At 45.1% G+C, this 19,411-nt stretch overlaps 1 protein-coding gene across 1 annotated transcript in view; it reads right to left on the minus strand.

Annotated features, from left to right (window-relative positions):
- The window catches only part of cntnap5 (contactin associated protein family member 5), a 294,459-nt gene that overhangs the window by 55,057 nt on the left and 219,991 nt on the right, over positions 1–19,411 (minus strand). The window contains exons 14-16 of the mRNA XM_031893445.1: positions 15,671–15,827; positions 6,850–6,977; positions 6,544–6,714 (exon numbers count right to left, since the gene is read on the minus strand). Coding sequence (XP_031749305.1) covers positions 6,544–6,714; positions 6,850–6,977; positions 15,671–15,827 — 456 coding nt within the window. The remainder of the gene's footprint in view (positions 1–6,543; positions 6,715–6,849; positions 6,978–15,670; positions 15,828–19,411) is intronic.

Here is a 19,411-nt window from a genome sequence, read left to right on the forward strand (position 1 = left end):
TGAAGACATCAACTTGGGCCAAGATAAGAGGACCCCCTTTCAGATGAAACATCAACATGGGCCAAGATAAAAGGATCCCCTTTAAGATGAAGACATCAACATGAGCCAAGATAAAAGGACCCCCTTTCGGATGAAGACATCAACTTGGGCCAAGATAAGAGGACCCCCTTTCATATGAAGACACCAACATGAGCCAAGATAAGAGGACCCCTTTCAGATAAAGACATCAACATTGGTCAAGATAAAAGAACCCCCTTTCAGATGAAGACATCAACATGGGCCAAGATAAGAGGACCCCCTTTCAGATAAAGACTGGTGTAATCTCTCACTCCCACTCACAGATTTTGAATGTAATGTTTCAATGGCACCTGTTCTACTATGTGGCAAGAACAACAGTGCTACCATGAATAAGCTATGAAATGGTTCAAATGAGCTTAAATGTATCTATGGCCTTCCTTTTTCCACCTAAGCTACTCCAATGCTCAGCTTGGAAACTGGGCATAAACGTCAATGGACCTTTCCCTATTTCACTATCATTTTTAAACTGAGAGAAGAAAATTCCTTTGGTTTAAGTTGCCTTCTAATTCTTGAACAGGATGATGTTTCATGGAACACCAAGACAGTCCAAAGGTGACACTTTGCGTTGAGTCAACGATGACCCAGTAGGGTCACGCTCTCCAGCTATAAACATGTTCCCTGGAAGAAGTACATTAATCAAGTGTTTTTCCTGCATATTTGTTCTTCTCAGAACCCGGCAGATAAAATGCCAAAAATGGCCCTGATTGCTGTGGCTGTTATTGTATTATCGTGTCGGAAACATCAAAAGAACTTCAGCGGCATTCACATATTTCATTAAATGAAAAATCCTTGGTAAAGTGATAACTATTTACACCACGAAAGCTATTTCTTTGCATGAAGTTCCAGTTTGTCTTTTCCTTTCTGACATTCACACTTTCATGCATGAAGCTAAAAAATCTTCCAAATTCACATTAAGAAAGAAACAGAGAAAGGAAAAAAAAAACCCGATGTGACTGTGAAATGTTTTTCCTCCTACGCAGAAAGAATCACAAGATGAATCTGCTGAGGACTTGCTCCATTTGTTATGTGGTGTTCATTATGTTATTATGCTCCTGAGGATTCTGAAAGGTTATTATTCAAATGGTTCAGAATTATTTTACATTGTGTTTACAATTCAGATTTTCTACAATCAAGTGTTGAGTGTGTGTGTGTCTCTATGTGTGTGTGTGTCTCTATGTGTGCACTGTATGGCAAAGCCCTAGTTGCTTCATTGGGCATTGAAGTTGCGATTGACATTGGGGGTTGATGCGGCATGACCTGGACCAGTGAACTCCAACCAGTGGCTCGTGAGTAACAAGTTGCTCCCCAACCCCTTGGGTGTTGCTCCCTGTGGTCTCAAAGCAGGGGCTTATTTTTGAATTCCTGGCTTGGAGGCAAGTTTTGGTTGCCACGTTTCTTGGACCTTAGAAGACATATAGGAAATGTCCAACAATTTGCATCAACCGTCATTGTCACCTGTTGACTAAACTAAATACACACCAGTCATCTCACCAAATACATTTCCAAAAACCCAAACCATTGTTCCATTGTGCAATATTGGAAAGCCAATTAAGCTTTTGACTTATCACTGCTAGATGCCTGGTACCCTGTTAATCAGATGTTACATAGTTACACTGGGATGAAAAAAGTTCAACCCTTCCAGGTGAATCCAGCACCCACACACACCTATATACCAACATCAATACTAACTGTAGGTTTTAGTATCACAATAGCCTTGTATACTCTGCTTGTTCAAGAACTCATTCACTCTGCTTCAATCCTCACCATTAGGAACCCCCTACCCAACAACCCCCGGCAGGGCATTCCCCAACGTCACTGTTCTCACCCTGAGGAACCCCCTACCCAACATCCCCCAGCAGTGTATTCCCCAACCCCCTCACTGCCCTCACCATGAGGAACCCCCTACCCATCATCCCCCGGCAGGGCATTCCCCAACCTCACTGCCCTCACCGTGAGGAACCCCCTACCCAACATCCCTCGGCAGGGCATTCCCCAACCCCCTCACTGCCCTCACCGTGAGGAACCCCCTACCCAACATCCCCCGGCAGGGCATTCCCCAACTCCCTCACTGCCCTCACCGTGAGGAACCCCCTACCCGACATCCCCCGGCAGGGCATTCCCCAACCCCCTCACTGCCCTCACCGTGAGGAACACCCTACCCGACATCCCCCGGCAGGGCATTCCCCAACCCCCTCACTGCCCTCACCGTGAGGAACCCCCTACCCAACATCCCCCGGCAGGGCATTCCCCAACCCCCTCACTGCCCTCACCATGAGGAACCCCCTACCCAACATCCCCCGGCAGGGCATTCCCCAACCCCCTCACCGTGAGGAACCCCCTACCCAACATCCCCCGGCAGGGCATTCACCAACCCCCTCACTGCCCTCACCGTGAGGAACTCCCTACCCAACATCCCCCGGCAGGGCATTCCCCAACCCCCTCACTGCCCTCACCGTGAGGAACCCCCTACCCAACATCCCCCGGCAGGGCATTCCCCAACCCCCTCACTGCCCTCACCGTGAGGAACTCCCTACCCAACATCCCCCGGCAGGGCATTCCCCAACCCCCTCACTGCCCTCACCATGAGGAACCCCCTACCCAACATCCCCCGGCAGGGCATTCCCCAACCCCCTCACTGCCCTCACTGTGAGGAACCCCCTACCCAACATCCCCCGGCAGGGCATTCCCCAACCCCCTCACTGCCCTCACCGTGAGGAACCCCTACACTGCTTTAAATTAAAGTTCAGTTCCTTTAATCTAAAGGGGGCCTCTGGTGCGCTGATCTTTTTTATGGGAAAAAGAACACTCCCTGTCTGTCTATAACCCCTTTTATGTAGATTAATGTACAGAGTAATCATGTCCCATCACAAGCGCCTTTTTTCCAGAGAAGACAACCCAACTCTGACCGTCAACAAACAAACAACCCCATACCTCATAGTTTAACCCTTCCATCCCCTTTACCAGTTTAGTTGCAGTCTCTGCACTCTCTTCAGCTCATTCATATCCTTGTTAAGGACTGGAGCCCAAAACTGCCCCCCCATATACTCAAGGTGAGGCCTTACCAGGGGCCTATAAAGAGGCAAACCAACCAGAAACATCTTGTTATGAGCTCATTTGCTATTGGGACTGTTGATGGCGCGTTTGACTTGCTGTTGCTCACGTTCCACATTACTGGCCACCTTGTCGCTCTGCTTTTGTGGAGGTTTATTTTTATTGCACAGTAGTCGCCACGGGCAGTGAACTGGGTTTCACGTTTGATTCGTTAGAAGGCGTAAGACTGTTATGATCACACTTCCTAAAATAAGTGTCTTAATTCTGCAATTAATCCATGGGCTGCAACACTCGGAGACAACATTTACTCTTATCTTAATGTGCTTTTACAGAAGGTTCAAGGATGACATCTCAACGCCCGTTATTCTTCACTCCTGACATCTTCTGTAGGATAATTAGAAGGAACTAATTCTATCATTGCACTACTGGAAGGCTCTTTCTAGCTCTGCTTTACTTATCACTTTCTGTGCTACCAGCATGTGGCATCTCATGAAAAAATAACTCATGCTGTCATTCCCTCCGCAAAGCCATAATACAGACGTATTAAAGAGTAAGTTACCCTTTAAAAAAAAAAGAATATACCCCAGAACATACCTTTCTTATTTTGTTTCTCCATTGCAGTGAGTTCAACTGCAGCTCTTTTACTGACTTCCTTGTCTAGTGTGTAGCACCACCCCCTTTTACTTTCTGAGCCCTCCTTCTCTCTCCAACTATGAAGACCTTAAGGAGGTGCCTACTGGGCATGTGAGCATGCCCAGTAGGCACCTCTTTGAGGTTTTCATAGTCGGAGAGAGAAGGAGGGCTCAGAAAGCAAAAGGGGCAGAGCTTGATGCTAGACAAGGAGGTAGTAAAATAGTAAGAAATCCAAGTTCGGATTGGGACTCCTCCAGTTACATGGGAGTGGGAGAAACAATAGGTTAGCTGAAAGCAGTTCTAATGTGTAGCGCTGGCTGAAAGCTCAGACTCAGGCACACTTTACTGCTGCGCTGCAAGTTGGAGTGATATCCCCCCCCCCCTCACCCCCAGCAGCCGATCAGCAGAACAATGGGAAGGGAGCAAGATAGCAGCTCCCAGTAGGTATCAGAATAGCACTCAATAGTAAGAAATCCAAGTCCGGCTTGGGACTCCTCCAGTTACATGGGAGTAGGAGAAACAATAGGTTAGCTGAAAGCAGTTTTTTGTTCAAGAATAAAAGGTTAAATGGCAGAGGGAATTATTTGCTGTGTAACAGTGTCATTTAGAGATAAAAAGTGCCCCATAACTATCCCTTTCAGTAAATTCTCAGACAATTCTCAGCACCACCAGCTACTTTGGATATTTGGACACAGTTAAAGTCCTTCAACTTTGCCACTGGCCCAAAACAAAGAAACACCCAGTCCAACAAGCCCAATCTTACTGATCTGTGCTCTTTCCACTCAACGTTCCTAAGGGACACGTGGCCTTAGATTCCTCTAATGAAAACCCAGTGAACTTGTAATAACGAGCTATTAACAACCACTCTAGTGTCCGCCAATGGGAGTGCATTTACGCGGAGTTGCCTCGGCTAAGTAGACTTTTTCCTTCCGGGCAACTTTCCAGCAGGCAGGAAGCCCCCCGGGCACCCAATCCATCTAAATGCCGGCGATAACGAACACAATCTAAATCTCTATCACAGAAAACTTTTTTCGTCCAACAGATCCGACTCCCATTTACCCAAGGAAGGCAATTAGCAATTCCACTTGTCATTTACGGCCGTTTGTTTTATTTAAAATTTTATGTTCGCAAAAATGAAAAACAATTCAATCGGACGTTGATGTGCAATTAACATTATATCAAAGCTCATTACAAAGTGATTAGCTTTTGTGGAGGCTTTCATTTGCTTAACGGCTCCTAAGGCCGCGGGCCTGGCTTTTATTGCTTTCTCAGCCCAACTTATTGTTAATGAAACTTTGGCCGCATCTACTAAGCAGGAAGGAAATAAAATTCGCCGACGGAAAACCCGGCCGCCGACTTTGGGTAAATAAAATCCCATTATCTGCCAGCGTTTTATTTCCGACGCCGGGATTTATAACCCAGCGAGCCTTGTTTTTTTTTAAGACGGCAATATATTCTGCATATGAGCGAGCTTGATTATTCTTTAATCATTTTAACGACCCGGGGACAGTAAGTGGCTCTAAAACCCAAGGCTGCCTTGGAGAGGAACGTAACGGATCTAGTTTGGTGTAAAGAATCTGTGATGGAAACACTGACAAACGAAATGATGTGTCTCGTTATCCTTCCGCTCATAATAACGACACTCGTACGGCTCGAACACTGGCGCTAGGGAATGTATAGATATGGACACACAAAGATAGATGTGGGATTGCCTTCAGGATCACGGAAGCAGATAGATACAGTATTTATTACTTCTAAACTCCCTTTTCTCTGTAATAATAAAACTGTACCTGTACTTGATCCCAACTAAGATATAATTACCCCTTATTGGGGCAGAACAGCCCTATTGGGTTTATTTAATGGTTAAATGATTCCCTTTTCTCTGTAATAATAAAACAGTACCTGTACTTGATCCCAACTAAGATATAATTACCCCTTATTGGGGCAGAACAGCCCTATTGGGTTTATTTAATGGTTAAATGATTCCCTTTTCTCTGTAATAATAAAACAGTACCTGAACTTGATCCCAACTAAGATATAATTACCCCTTATTGGGGCAGAACAGCCCTATTGGGTTTATTTAATGGTTAAATGATTCCCTTTTCTCTGTAATAATAAAACAGTACCTGTACTTGATCCCAACTAAGATATAATTACCCCTTATTGGGGGCAGAACAGCCCTATTGGGTTTATTTAATGGTTAAATGATTCCCTTTTCTCTGTAATAATAAAACAGTACCTGTACTTGATCCCAACTAAGATATAATTACCCCTTATTGGGGCAGAACAGCCCTATTGGGTTTATTTAATGGTTAAATGATTCCCTTTTCTCTGTAATAATAAAACAGTACCTGAACTTGATCCCAACTAAGATATAATTACCCCTTATTGGGGCAGAACAGCCCTATTGGGTTTATTTAATGGTTAAATGATTCCCTTTTCTCTGTAATAATAAAACAGTACCTGTACTTGATCCCAACTAAGATATAATTACCCCTTATTGGGGGCAGAACAGCCCTATTGGGTTTATTTAATGGTTAAATGAATCCCTTTTCTCTGTAATAATAAAACAGTACCTGTACTTGATCCCAACTAAGATATAATTACCCCTTATTGGGGCAGAACAGCCCTATTGGGTTTATTTAATGGTTAAATGATTCCCTTTTCTCTGTAATAATAAAACAGTACCTGTACTTGATCCCAACTAAGATATAATTACCCCTTATTGGGGCAGAACAGCCCTATTGGGTTTATACCTATACAAAGTTGGTATATACTTACATATTAATTCAATTCTCATGAAATCCTTGACGCCGAGATTCTCTAGGAAGACGCCGGATGCACTTGTGGTTTTGAAAAAGAACGAGACGTCGGCGCTGAACTCGGGGTGGAATATTGGGAAGGGCAGGAAGGAACTCGCCGTATTAAAGGAGACCGCGTTCCAGAAGCTTCCTGCAACCCAAGGAACACCATTACCATTTGCACCTTCTTTAATTTGGTTCCGTTCATTGGCTGCGGCTCACAATGGCGCAACGTATAACGGTAACATATCGCTCCACTAAAGAGAATGTCATCATTGATACTCACTGTCGCCATAGCAACGCAGAGGGCCAATTCTCCAGGCAGCCTCCGAGCCGGTTCTGTTAGCGTCCGTGATCACAATCTGAGAGACGGGCAAGTGGTCTTTGAAATTCAGGAAACCTGTGTCGTTTGTCCTGTAAAACACACAACAAATAAAAACCCTTTTGTGTAACAAATTTGTCAATATTTTCATTTTACAGCAGTTTTATGCAGTGGGAATCGGCTGGGGGAGACGTGGCACTAAAACATTATAGGGCTCATTTACAATGGGCATTTTTCCAGACCATCGGTGGGCCCCGGGGGCCAGACCTGATCCCTGTTGCTGCTTCCCCTGGCCACCGATGTCCTCCCCGATGCGTTTTTTTTCTTACTTAGGGCATCGGGCAGGTGGGGGCCTGCAGGGGGTTTGGGGGGCACATCGGGGGCACCTGCAGGGGGTAAGGGGGTGCAGCTGGGGCACCTGCAGGGCATTAGGGGGTACCTGCAGGGGGTTAGGGGGCGCAGCGGGGGCACCTCCAGGGGGTTAGGGGGGCGTAGTGGGGGCACCTCCAGGGGGTTAGGGGGGCGCAGCGGGGGCACCGGCAGGGGGTTAGGGGGGCGCAGTGGGTTAGGGGGGCGCAGCGGGGGCACTGGCAGGGGGTTAGGGGGGCGCAGTGGGGGCACCTCCAGGGGGTTAGGGGGGCGCAGCGGGGGCACCGGCAGGGGGTTAGGGGGGCGCAGTGGGGGCACCTGCAGGGCGTTAGGGGGGCACAGCGGGGGCACCTGCAGGGGGTTAGGGGGGCGTAGTGGGGACCCCTGCGGGGGGTATAGGTGATGTGGCCGGCGGGGGCACCTTGGGGGGTGCGGGGCCCCTGGAGTGGCAGCCCCCAGTCCGACCCTGCTTCCAGGATTAACTAGTGTCTATGGGCTCAAGTACATTATTCCATCAATACACTCTCAGTCTTGTGTTCAAATAGTCAGTGACCTGACATCGACATGGATTCACACACTTTCAAGGGGAAGTTAATCCCACTGTTGTTTTCTATTTCACGCAGTTTCAAGGGAAACTTAAACACATTATTGTTTTTCAAGACTGAGCACCAATGCTCCTAAAATGGCCGCCAGAGCACTTCCTGCTTGGGAAAAATAAAGAGGATTCATGGACGCAGATTCTGCATATTTATTTATATTGCAGTAGAAGGAATAAAAATGACTACTTTTTAAATTCACATTTATGTAACTGTGCCCATCTCTTGGGTAGAAAAAAAACTCCAATCCCCTTTTTAAATGTCATCAGTTTATCCAGGTCAGCACCACAATATGTTTCCATCAGGTCTTCACCCCCCTCATCCCTCAGCTCCTTCTGTGCTGAACAGCTGATTATTTCATCAAGTAGGAGTGATATCCCCCCCCCCTCACCCCCAGCAGCCGATCAGCAGAACAATGGGAAGGGAGCAAGATAGCAGCTCCCAGTAGATATCAGAATAGCACTCAATAGTAAGAAATCCAAGTCCGGCTTGGGACTCCTCCAGTTACATGGGAGTAGGAGAAACAATAGGTTAGCTGAAAGCAGTTCTAATGTGTAGCGCTGGCTGAAAGCTCAGACTCAGGCACACTTTACTGCTGCGCTGCAAGTTGGAGTGATATCCCCCCCCTCCCCCCCAGCAGCCGATCAGCAGAACAATGGGAAGGGAGCAAGATAGCAGCTCCCAGTAGGTATCAGAATAGCACTCAATAGTAAGAAATCCAAGTCCGGCTTGGGACTCCTCCAGTTACATGGGAGTAGGAGAAACAATAGGTTAGCTGAAAGCAGTTCTAATGTGTAGCGCTGGCTGAAAGCTCAGACTCAGGCACACTTTACTGCTGCGCTGCAAGTTGGAGTGATATCCCCCCCCTCCCCCCCAGCAGCCGATCAGCAGAACAATGGGAAGGGAGCAAGATAGCAGCTCCCAGTAGGTATTAGAATAGCACTCAATAGTAAGAAATCCAAGTCCGGCTTGGGACTCCTCCAGTTACATGGGAGTAGGAGAAACAATAGGTTAGCTGAAAGCAGTTCTAATGTGTAGTGCTGGCTCCTTCTGAAATCTCAGACTCAGGCACACTTTACTACTGCGCTGCAAGTTGGAGTGATATCCCCCCCCCTCACCCCCAGCAGCCGATCAGCAGAACAATGGGAAGGGAGCAAGATAGCAGCTCCCAGTAGGTATCAGAATAGCACTCAATAGTAAGAAATCCAAGTCTGGCTTGGGACTCCTTCAGTTACATGGGATATACTAATATATCTACATAAAGCACCGTATTCCATACACCAACTCATACACCTACCATGGTGCCCAGCTCTCTCTTGCCATGTTTAATATATTATTTCTTTCCACCCACTAGATAATTCCATCCACGTCAACGCTGAGACACAGACCTTTCTAATTAAAAAGACCAGTCAAACTATCATCATTATTCCGATTCCCCCAAAGCCGACTCTCCCCGCTTGAATCGATGCTAAATAGCCGCAGCGGGGCCAGACTCCTTTCTAAAGAAGAGCAACTGCTGCCAGCAAAATCCCAATGTTTTCTTATGAAACTTCATCACGGGCGACGCTCAGATTGATTCAGAAATCAATTCTCGCCGCAGTTCACAGCAATTCTCATTTGATTTGCATGAAAATTGAGATTCCCAGAGCCGTTTTCATGGTTTTTTGACTTAAGCAAATTGATTTGTGATTCAAAATGCAAAAATAAAGTGTATTCTGTTCTAACGACTCCTCTTTGCTCCGTGCCGGCGACCGACATTGTTTCCCAAACTGACTCCGGGCGTTTCTCATAAGCATTCTGGGCTCTCGCTGCTGAAAGTAGACGTTCACCTTCAAACAATTACTTTTAATAATAAGATTCATTTGGTGCTGCCCGTTTGGTTACTGATTCTACCAGCCCAGGCCCATTTCAATTAACCCTTCATTCTTACAGCCAGAATTACATTCTATGGTCCATTCTAAGGAATTAAATAACAAAGGCCAAACTAGAGATACACAGAATACTAACAATAAATGATTCCCTTTTCTCTGTAATAATAAAACAGTACCTGTACTTGATCCCAACTAAGATATAATTACCCCTTATTGGGGCAGAACAGCCCTATTGGGTTTATTTAATGGTTAAATGATTCCCTTTTCTCTGTAATAATAAAACAGTACCTGTACTTGATCCCAACTAAGATATAATTACCCCTTATTGGGGCAGAACAGCCCTATTGGGTTTATTTCATGGTTAAATGATTCCCTTTTCTCTGTAATAATAAAACAGTACCTGTACTTGATCCCAACTAAGATATAATTACCCCTTATTGGGGCAGAACAGCCCTATTGGGTTTATTTCATGGTTAAATGATTCCCTTTTCTCTGTAATAATAAAACAGTACCTGTACTTGATCCCAACTAAGATATAATTACCCCTTATTGGGGCAGAACAGCCCTATTGGGTTTATTTAATGGTTAAATGATTCCCTTTTCTCTGTAATAATAAAAGAGTATCTGTACTTGATCCCAACTAAGATATAATTACCCCTTATTGGGGCAGAACAGCCCTATTGGGTTTATTTCATGGTTAAATGATTCCCTTTTCTCTGTAATAATAAAACAGTACCTGTACTTGATCCCAACTAAGATATAATTACCCCTTATTGGGGCAGAACAGCCCTATTGGGTTTATTTCATGGTTAAATGATTCCCTTTTCTCTGTAATAATAAAACAGTACCTGTACTTGATCCCAACTAAGATATAATTACCCCTTATTGGGGCAGAACAGCCCTATTGGGTTTATTTAATGGTTAAATGATTCCCTTTTCTCTGTAATAATAAAACAGTACCTGTACTTGATCCCAACTAAGATATAATTACCCCTTATTGGGGCAGAACAGCCCTATTGGGTTTATTTAATGGTTAAATGATTCCCTTTTCTCTGTAATAATAAAACAGTATCTGTACTTGATCCCAACTAAGATATAATTACCCCTTATTGGGGCAGAACAGCCCTATTGGGTTTATTTAATGGTTAAATGATTCCCTTTTCTCTGTAATAATAAAACAGTACCTGTACTTGATCCCAACTAAGATATAATTACCCCTTATTGGGGCAGAACAGCCCTATTGGGTTTATTTAATGGTTAAATGATTCCCTTTTCTCTGTAATAATAAAACAGTACCTGTACTTGATCCCAACTAAGATATAATTACCCCTTATTGGGGGCAGAACAGTCCTATTGGGTTTATTTAATGGTTAAATGATTCCCTTTTCTCTGTAATAATAAAACAGTACCTGTACTTGATCCCAACTAAGATATAATTACCCCTTATTGGGGCAGAACAGCCCTATTGGGTTTATTTAATGGTTAAATGATTCCCTTTTCTCTGTAATAATAAAACAGTACCTGTACTTGATCCCAACTAAGATATAATTACCCCTTATTGGGGGCAGAACAGCCCTATTGGGTTTATTTCATGGTTAAATGATTCCCTTTTCTCTGTAATAATAAAACAGTACCTGTACTTGATCCCAACTAAGATATAATTACCCCTTATTGGGGCAGAACAGCCCTATTGGGTTTATTTAATGGTTAAATGATTCCCTTTTCTCTGTAATAATAAAACAGTACCTGTACTTGATCCCAACTAAGATATAATTACCCATTATTGGGGTAATTTTTAATTTTTTTTATATCATTGAATAACTCTATAAATTCACGATAATTCTATTTACTCTTTCAGCAAAGTACAAAGTGTCCCCTCTCTCTCTCTCTTTCTCTCTCTGATTCAGCAACACTTGCTCCAATCTCTGCCTCAATCCCCAATGTTCCCCCATAAAAGCCCCGGCAGACGCTCTGTGTCCTTTCGCCCCTATGAATTGCGGGGCCTTTCTCTGAAATGAACAAGAGCAATTTGTGTTTTTCCTCGTCCCGGAACCAATTTCTCCAGCAGCCTACAGAGTAGAACACGCGGGCGGCCCGGCTTTGCCCCGAAGGCTTGCACTCAGCGGGTTAGCTACATATTTCAAATCTCAGCGTGGCACAAAATCCGGAATTCATTTGGAATCGGGAGGTCAAATGAAAGCAGCGCTCGGATACAAAGAAGAAAATAAAACCTAATTTTTTCTCCCCGGAGCAGAAGGCCGGCGTGATTCCTGTTCGCGCACTGCCCCCCGCGCCGTCCCCGGAATCTCAGAACCTCGCAGCGAACGTGCCGGACTGGGAATTGAGCGAATGTGCACACAGGCCCCATGTGGATTTCCTCATGTTGATTATCAAATACGTTTTTATGTCCAGCGTACAATCTGTGCACATGTGAAATGGAAAACGGAAAAAAAAACAACAAGCCCCATCATGGCGCATATGGTAATAACTTGGGCAGCAAACCAGTTATACCCTCAAGCATTTAGCTTGATTTATTAAAGGGGAACTGTCACCCTAAAGCTGTATAATAACAGTCCTTTTCCAGTTAAAACATGAAACCCAATAACATATAACACACCCATACCCATTATAAAGACATTTAAAAATCCCAGCTCATATCTCCTGCCCCACCTCTATGCCTTAGGAATTGGCACTGTATTTATCCCGCTGTGGGTTCTGGGGTATTATACATGGAATTGGCACTGTATTTATCCTGCTGTGGGTTCTGGGGTATTATACATGGAATTGGCACTGTATTTATCCTGCTGTGGGTTCTGGGGTATTATACATGGAATTGGCACTGTATTTATCCCGCTGTGGGTTCTGGGGTATTATACATGGAATTGGCACTGTATTTATCCTGCTGTGGGTTCTGGGGTATTATACATGGAATTGGCACTGTATTTATCCTGCTGTGGGTTCTGGGGTATTATACATGGAATTGGCACTCTATTTATCCCGCTGTGGGTTCTGGGGTATTATACATGGAATTGGCACTGTATTTATCCTGCTGGGGGTTCTGGGGTATTATACATGGAATTGGCACTGTATTTATCCTGCTGTGGGTTCTGGGGTATTATACATGGAATTGGCACTGTATTTATCCTGCTGTGGGTTCTGGGGTATTATACATGGAATTGGCACTGTATTTATCCTGCTGTGGGTTCTGGGGTATTATACATGGAATTGGCACTGTATTTATCCTGCTGTGGGTTCTGGGGTATTATACATGGAATTGGCACTGTATTTATCCTGCTGTGGTTCTGGGTATTATACATGGAATTGGCACTGTATTTATCCTGCTGTGGGTTCTGGGGTATTATACATGGAATTGGCACTGTATTTATCCGCTGTGGGTTCTGGGGTATTATACATGGAATTGGCACTGTATTTATCCTGCTGTGGGTTCTGGGGTATTATACATGGAATTGGCACTGTATTTATCCTGCTGTGGGTTCTGGGGTATTATACATGGAATTGGCCACTGTATTTATCCTGCTGTGGGTTCTGGGGTATTATACATGGAATTGGCACTGTATTTATCTGCTGTGGGTTCTGGGTATTATACATGGAATTGGCACTGTATTTATCCCGCTGTGGGTTCTGGGGTATTATACATGGAATTGGCACTGTATTTATCCCGCTGTGGGTTCTGGGGTATTATACATGGAATTGGCACAGTATTTATCCCGCTGTGGGTTCTGGGGTATTATACATGGAATTGGCACTGTATTTATCCCGCTGTGGGTTCTGGGGTATTATACATGGAATTGGCACTGTATTTATCCTGCTGTGGGTTCTGGGGTATTATACATGGAATTGGCACTGTATTTATCCTGCTGTGGGTTCCATCTATTCCACCTTCCACCTATGACCGACTCCCTAGACATATACAGATGAAGCCATATTTCTGTAGAAGAAAAGATAAATGGTAGCACCCATAAATGTTTCTCAGATAAACACCCTGGTTGTTCTGTGGCGCTTAAGGTCGGGAAAGAGACTCAAGATACAAAGCAACAGACACATGAATTAATCGCAGATTGACTGAGCGAGAGTCAAAAAGAACATTATAAAGAATCAATATTATGGTCTGATGGTCGGAGCTCGTCCAATTACATTGTCTCTGTTTATTCTGGCACCACATTTAATGCACTTGAAGTTTTCTTTGCCTGGTTCCTTTGGTTTTCTATGTCGGCATGAAATGATAATTGCGGAGAGCGTAGAAGAAAGAAACTCAGCACAGTTTGAAGTCGCCGGGCACAAGAATGAAATATTTATTTCCTGCCTCCTTTGTGTCTTTTCTACATTCATCTTCGTGCTCATTCTGCTTGAGCGGCCGCCATCACAACCAACAATAACACTCAACAGGCGCCGTACATACCAGAATTCCTTTCCACTTCAAGTTCTTCCCTGACAGGTTTTGACCCGGGTCTGGGTCATCGTACAGAAATGCACAAGAGCTGACAATATACAAGGATAAACACTTCGCAGCACAATAGCCGGAGTCCGTGGTGCCGCATCTGGTTACAGACGCACAAAAGCCACGTAGGCTGCTCAAACTGGGGCTTATGATAGCAGTAAAGGGGGGGTTCACCTACAGGTTAATGTTATAGAATGGCCTATTCTTAGCAACTTTTCAATTGGTCTTCATTTTTTATTTTGTATAGTTGTTTAATTATTTACAGCTTTCCAATGGGGGTCACCGACCCCGGCAGCCAAACCCTATTGCTCTGTGAGGCTCCAGTTTAATTGTTATTGTTACTTTTTATTGCTTATCCTTCTCTTTAGGCCCCTCCTCTAGTCATATTCCTGTCTCACTTTCAAACCACTGCCTGGCTGCTAGGTTAAATTAGGCCCTAGCAACCAGATAGCTGCTGAAATTCCAAACTGGAGAGCTGCTCAACAAAAAGCTAAATAATTCAAAAACCACAATTAGGACCAATTGCAATGTAAGTGTTGGGGAGCCACGCAAACATGAAAAAGTCCTTTTTGGGATGCCAAATAAGGACTGTGATTGGCTATTTGATAGCCCCATGTGGACTTCTGGCCAGTAGCAGGATCTGCTTGGAGTTAAACTGGGTCTTTGTGCTTCCAAAACTTGCCAGAGATTTAAAAATGGCACCTACTTTGGGGGCACTGAGAGCAACATCCAAGGGGTTGGTGAGGAACATGTTGCCCCCGAGCCACTGGTTGGGGATCACGGCTCTACATCCTACTAAAAGTTATTGTAAAGGTGAACAACCCCTTGAACCCACCCCATGAAACCTTATTTCATCCTTCTCCAGATCCCCAAGAGTCTACCTATAGACTGATCCACAAACTTTCTTAATTCCAAAATGTCTATGAGTAAAGATGCCCCTTACACAAGCGGATGCCCGGAACTGATGTGTTTCTTCTTACCAGGCCCGGATTTGTGGGAAGGCCACAAAGGCCCAGGCCCAGGCCATCACAATTTTAGGGGTGGCATGGCGCCCAACCGTGTTGGTTATTTCATGGAGCACTGGGGAAATAGGTGAGCGTGCCAATTCCTCAGTGCTCCCGGACCAGATGATGAGGAGTGACAAGGGATAGTGGGGAACCGGTGGGGAGGACAGGAGCTAAGGGTGGTGGGACAGGAGCTAAGGGTGGTGGGACAGGGACATGGGATATGGTGGCCTAGGGCACCCAAACTATAAATCTGGGGCTTCTTCTTACCTACTATCTGCCTATTTATGGGTTTAAAAAGATCACACATGTTGGACTGGGGCTCATCAGATAACATTTTATGAACCACAGGCCCATAAGCCACTATGTCAATGGGCATTGGTTCTAGTCAAGGTTCTAATCAACACGATGATCAGGCAAAGTCCTACTCACTGGGCGATTGGGCCAACCAAGCTCGGCACATTCTTATTTCAATTTGCCACTTACCACTCGTGTTTGTCAGCGTCGCAGTTGCAGAAATGCCTCATGTCAATGCAGCTCTCCTCCAAGCCACAGGCGCATTTTTGGACTCCGGGTAATGATCCCCCCCAGTAGGTGTGTCTCTCCGTCCCTCTCCCAATCCACCAAGTGAACGGAGCTCCGTCTGCAAATAGACAGCACTGATTAATATTACAGCAATGGAAGATATTCGCATTTGAGGGCTGTATCATTCCAGATTATTCTCTTTAGTTTCATTAGTAAGTAAGTAATAAGTTTTGTTCTCTGGTTCTGACTCAGAATATGGGCACAGAACCCCTCAGTGACTGCTAATATCCTTATCATTTACAGTAGGGGGTACATTATCCCTTATAATACATGAGTGATACTCAGAGTTCCCTGTATAACTCAGCCTGCAGCCTTGTGCCTTTATATGGGCACAGAACCCCTCAGTGACTGCTAATATCCTTATCATTTACAGTAGGGGGTACATTATCCCTTATAATACATGAGTGATACTCAGAGTTCCCTGTATAACTCAGCCTGCAGCCTTGTGCCTTTATATGGGGGCACAGAACCCCTCAGTGACTGCTAATATCCTTATCATTTACAGTAGGGGGTACATTATCCCTTATAATACATGAGTGATACTCAGAGTTCCCTGTATAACTCAGCCTGCAGCCTTGTGCCTTTATATGGGGGGCACAGAACCCCTCAGTGACTGCTAATATCCTTATCATTTACAGTAGGGGGTACATTATCCCTTATAATACATGAGTGATACTCAGAGTTCCCTGTATAACTCAGCCTGCAGCCTTGTGCCTTTATATGGGGGGCACAGAAACCCCTCAGTGACTGCTAATATCCTTATCATTTACAGTAGGGGGTACATTATCCCTTATAATACATGAGTGATACTCAGAGTTCCCTGTATAACTCAGCCTGCAGCCTTGTGCCTTTATATGGGGGGCACAGAACCCCTCAGTGACTGTCCTTTATCCTTATCATTTACAGTAGGGGGTACATTATCCCTTATAATACACGAGTGATACTCAGAGTTCCCTGTATAACTCAGCCTGCAGCCTTGTGCCTTTATATGGGGGGCACAGAACCCCTCAGTGACTGCTAATATCCTTATCATTTACAGTAGGGGGTACATTATCCCTTATAATACATGAGTGATACTCAGAGTTCCCTGTATAACTCAGCCTGCAGCCTTGTGCCTTTATATGGGGGGCACAGAACCCCTCAGTGACTGCTAATATCCTTATCATTTACAGTAGGGGGCACATTATCCCCTATATAGATAATGCTGACTGTACATATTGACATTAGCAGCGATGCCCCATAGAGACCTCTATCTGATTCTCAGCAATTCATTCCTCCGCCGCAGACAATCGAGAGCCATTCTCTTGGAATAACCACATTTTAAGAAAATAGAAATGAAAAGCTAATTAAATCAGCGTCTAATTAAGAAACCCCCGACGTTATCCCCTCGTGTTTACGACTTGAATTCGATTCCCAAAACTCCTCCTTAAAAGGAAACTCGAGAATTTTCTACATTTTCTCTCTCTCTCTGCCTTGAACTTTTTAAATGTAAGTTCCAATCGATCAGAGAAGGAAGAGATTAGACGCGATCAATACGTTTTGCGCTTTGTCGGAGCCGCCATTATTATCCAAACGGTATCGTTACTGCCTCATAGGTTCTGTTTAAATAAAGAGCTTTTACATTTCCTGCAATAAGTGCTAAAACTCGATTATTCTCCGGTTCTACCGTCACCGTTCCCTTCACTCACCCAATACCATTGGCTTTGGGGCTTTATATGAGATGTGACATTAGCGGAAACGACAGTTATTTCCCCCTAAGAAGCTTCTTGTTAGTCAGTATTAGGTACCTACCTAGTGCTACCAACCCCTATTTCTGTAGGGAAATGAGAGCAGGGCAGGCAGTAACCCTTCCAACACTTTCCCCTGTCTCTACCCCTATATATTAGGTACCTACCTAGTGCTACCAACCCCTATTTCTGTAGGGAAATGAGAGCAGGGCAGGCAGTAACCCTTCCAACACTTTCCCCTGTCTCTGCCCCTATATATTAGGTACCTACCTAGTGCTACCAACCCCTATTTCTGTAGGGAAATGAGAGCAGGGCAGGCAGTAATCCTTCCAACACTTTCCCCTGTCTCTGCCCCTATATATTAGGTACCTACCTAGTGCTACCAACCCCTATTTCTGTAGGGAAATGAGAGCAGGGCAGGCAGTAACCCTTCCAACACATTCCCCTGTCTCTGCGCCTATATTTTAGGTACCTACCTAGTGCTACCAACCCCTATTTCTGTAGGGAAATGAGAGCAGGGCAGGCAGTAACCCTTCCAACACTTTCCCCTGTCTCTGCCCCTATATATTAGGTACCTACCTAGTGCTACCAACCCCTATTTCTGTAGGGAAATGAGAGCAGGGCAGGCAGTAACCCTTCCAACACTTTCCCCTGTCTCTACCCCTATATATTAGGTACCTACCTAGTGCTACCAACCCCTATTTCTGTAGGGAAATGAGAGCAGGGCAGGCAGTAACCCTTCCAACACTTTCCCCTGTCTCTGCCCCTATATATTAGGTACCTACCTAGTGCTACCAACCCCTATTTCTGTAGGGAAATGAGAGCAGGGCAGGCAGTAACCCTTCCAACACATTCCCCTGTCTCTGCGCCTATATTTTAGGTACCTACCTAGTGCTACCAACCCCTATTTCTGTAGGGAAATGAGAGCAGGGCAGGCAGTAACCCTTCCAACACTTTCCCCTGTCTCTGCCCCTATATTTTAGGTACCTACCTAGTGCTACCAACCCCTATTTCTGTAGGGAAATGAGAGCGGGGCAGGCAGTAACCCTTCCAACACTTTCCCCTGTCTCTGCCCCTATATATTAGGTACCTACCTAGTGCTACCAACCCCTATTTCTGTAGGGAAATGAGAGCAGAGCAGGCAGTAACCCTTCCAACACTTTCCCCTGTCTCTGCCTCTATATATTAGGTACCTACCTAGTGCTGCCAACCCCTATTTCTGTAGGGAAATGAGAGCAGGGCAGGCAGTAACCCTTCCAACACTTTCCCCTGTCTCTGCCCCTATATATTAGGTACCTACCTAGTGCTACCAACCCCTATTTCTGTAGGGAAATGAGAGCAGGGCAGGCAGTAACCCTTCCAACACTTTCCCCTGTCTCTGCCCCTATATATTAGGTACCTAAATAGTGCTACCAACCCCTATTTCTGTAGGGAAATGAGAGCAGAGCAGGCAGTAACCCTTCCAACACTTTCCCCTGTCTCTGCCCCTATATATTAGGTACCTACCTAGTGGCTGCCAACCCCTATTTCTGTAGGGAAATGAGAGCAGGGCAGGCAGTAACCCTTCCAACACTTTCCCCTGTCTCTGCCCCTATATATTAGGTACCTAAATAGTGCTACCAACCCCTATTTCTGTAGGGAAATGAGAGCAGAGCAGGCAGTAACCCTTCCAACACTTTCCCCTGTCTCTGCCCCTATATATTAGGTACCTACCTAGTGCTACCAACCCCTATTTCTGTAGGGAAATGAGAGCAGGGCAGGCAGTAACCCTTCCAACACTTTCCCCTGTCTCTGCCCCTATATATTAGGTACCTACCTAGTGCTACCAACCCCTATTTCTGTAGGGAAATGAGAGCAGGGCAGGCAGTAACCCTTCCAACACTTTCCCCTGTCTCTGCCCCTATATATTAGGTAC

The sequence above is a fragment of the Xenopus tropicalis genome, chromosome 9, assembly GCF_000004195.4.
Source record: "Xenopus tropicalis strain Nigerian chromosome 9, UCB_Xtro_10.0, whole genome shotgun sequence".
In the NCBI taxonomy this organism is placed as follows: domain Eukaryota; kingdom Metazoa; phylum Chordata; class Amphibia; order Anura; family Pipidae; genus Xenopus; species Xenopus tropicalis.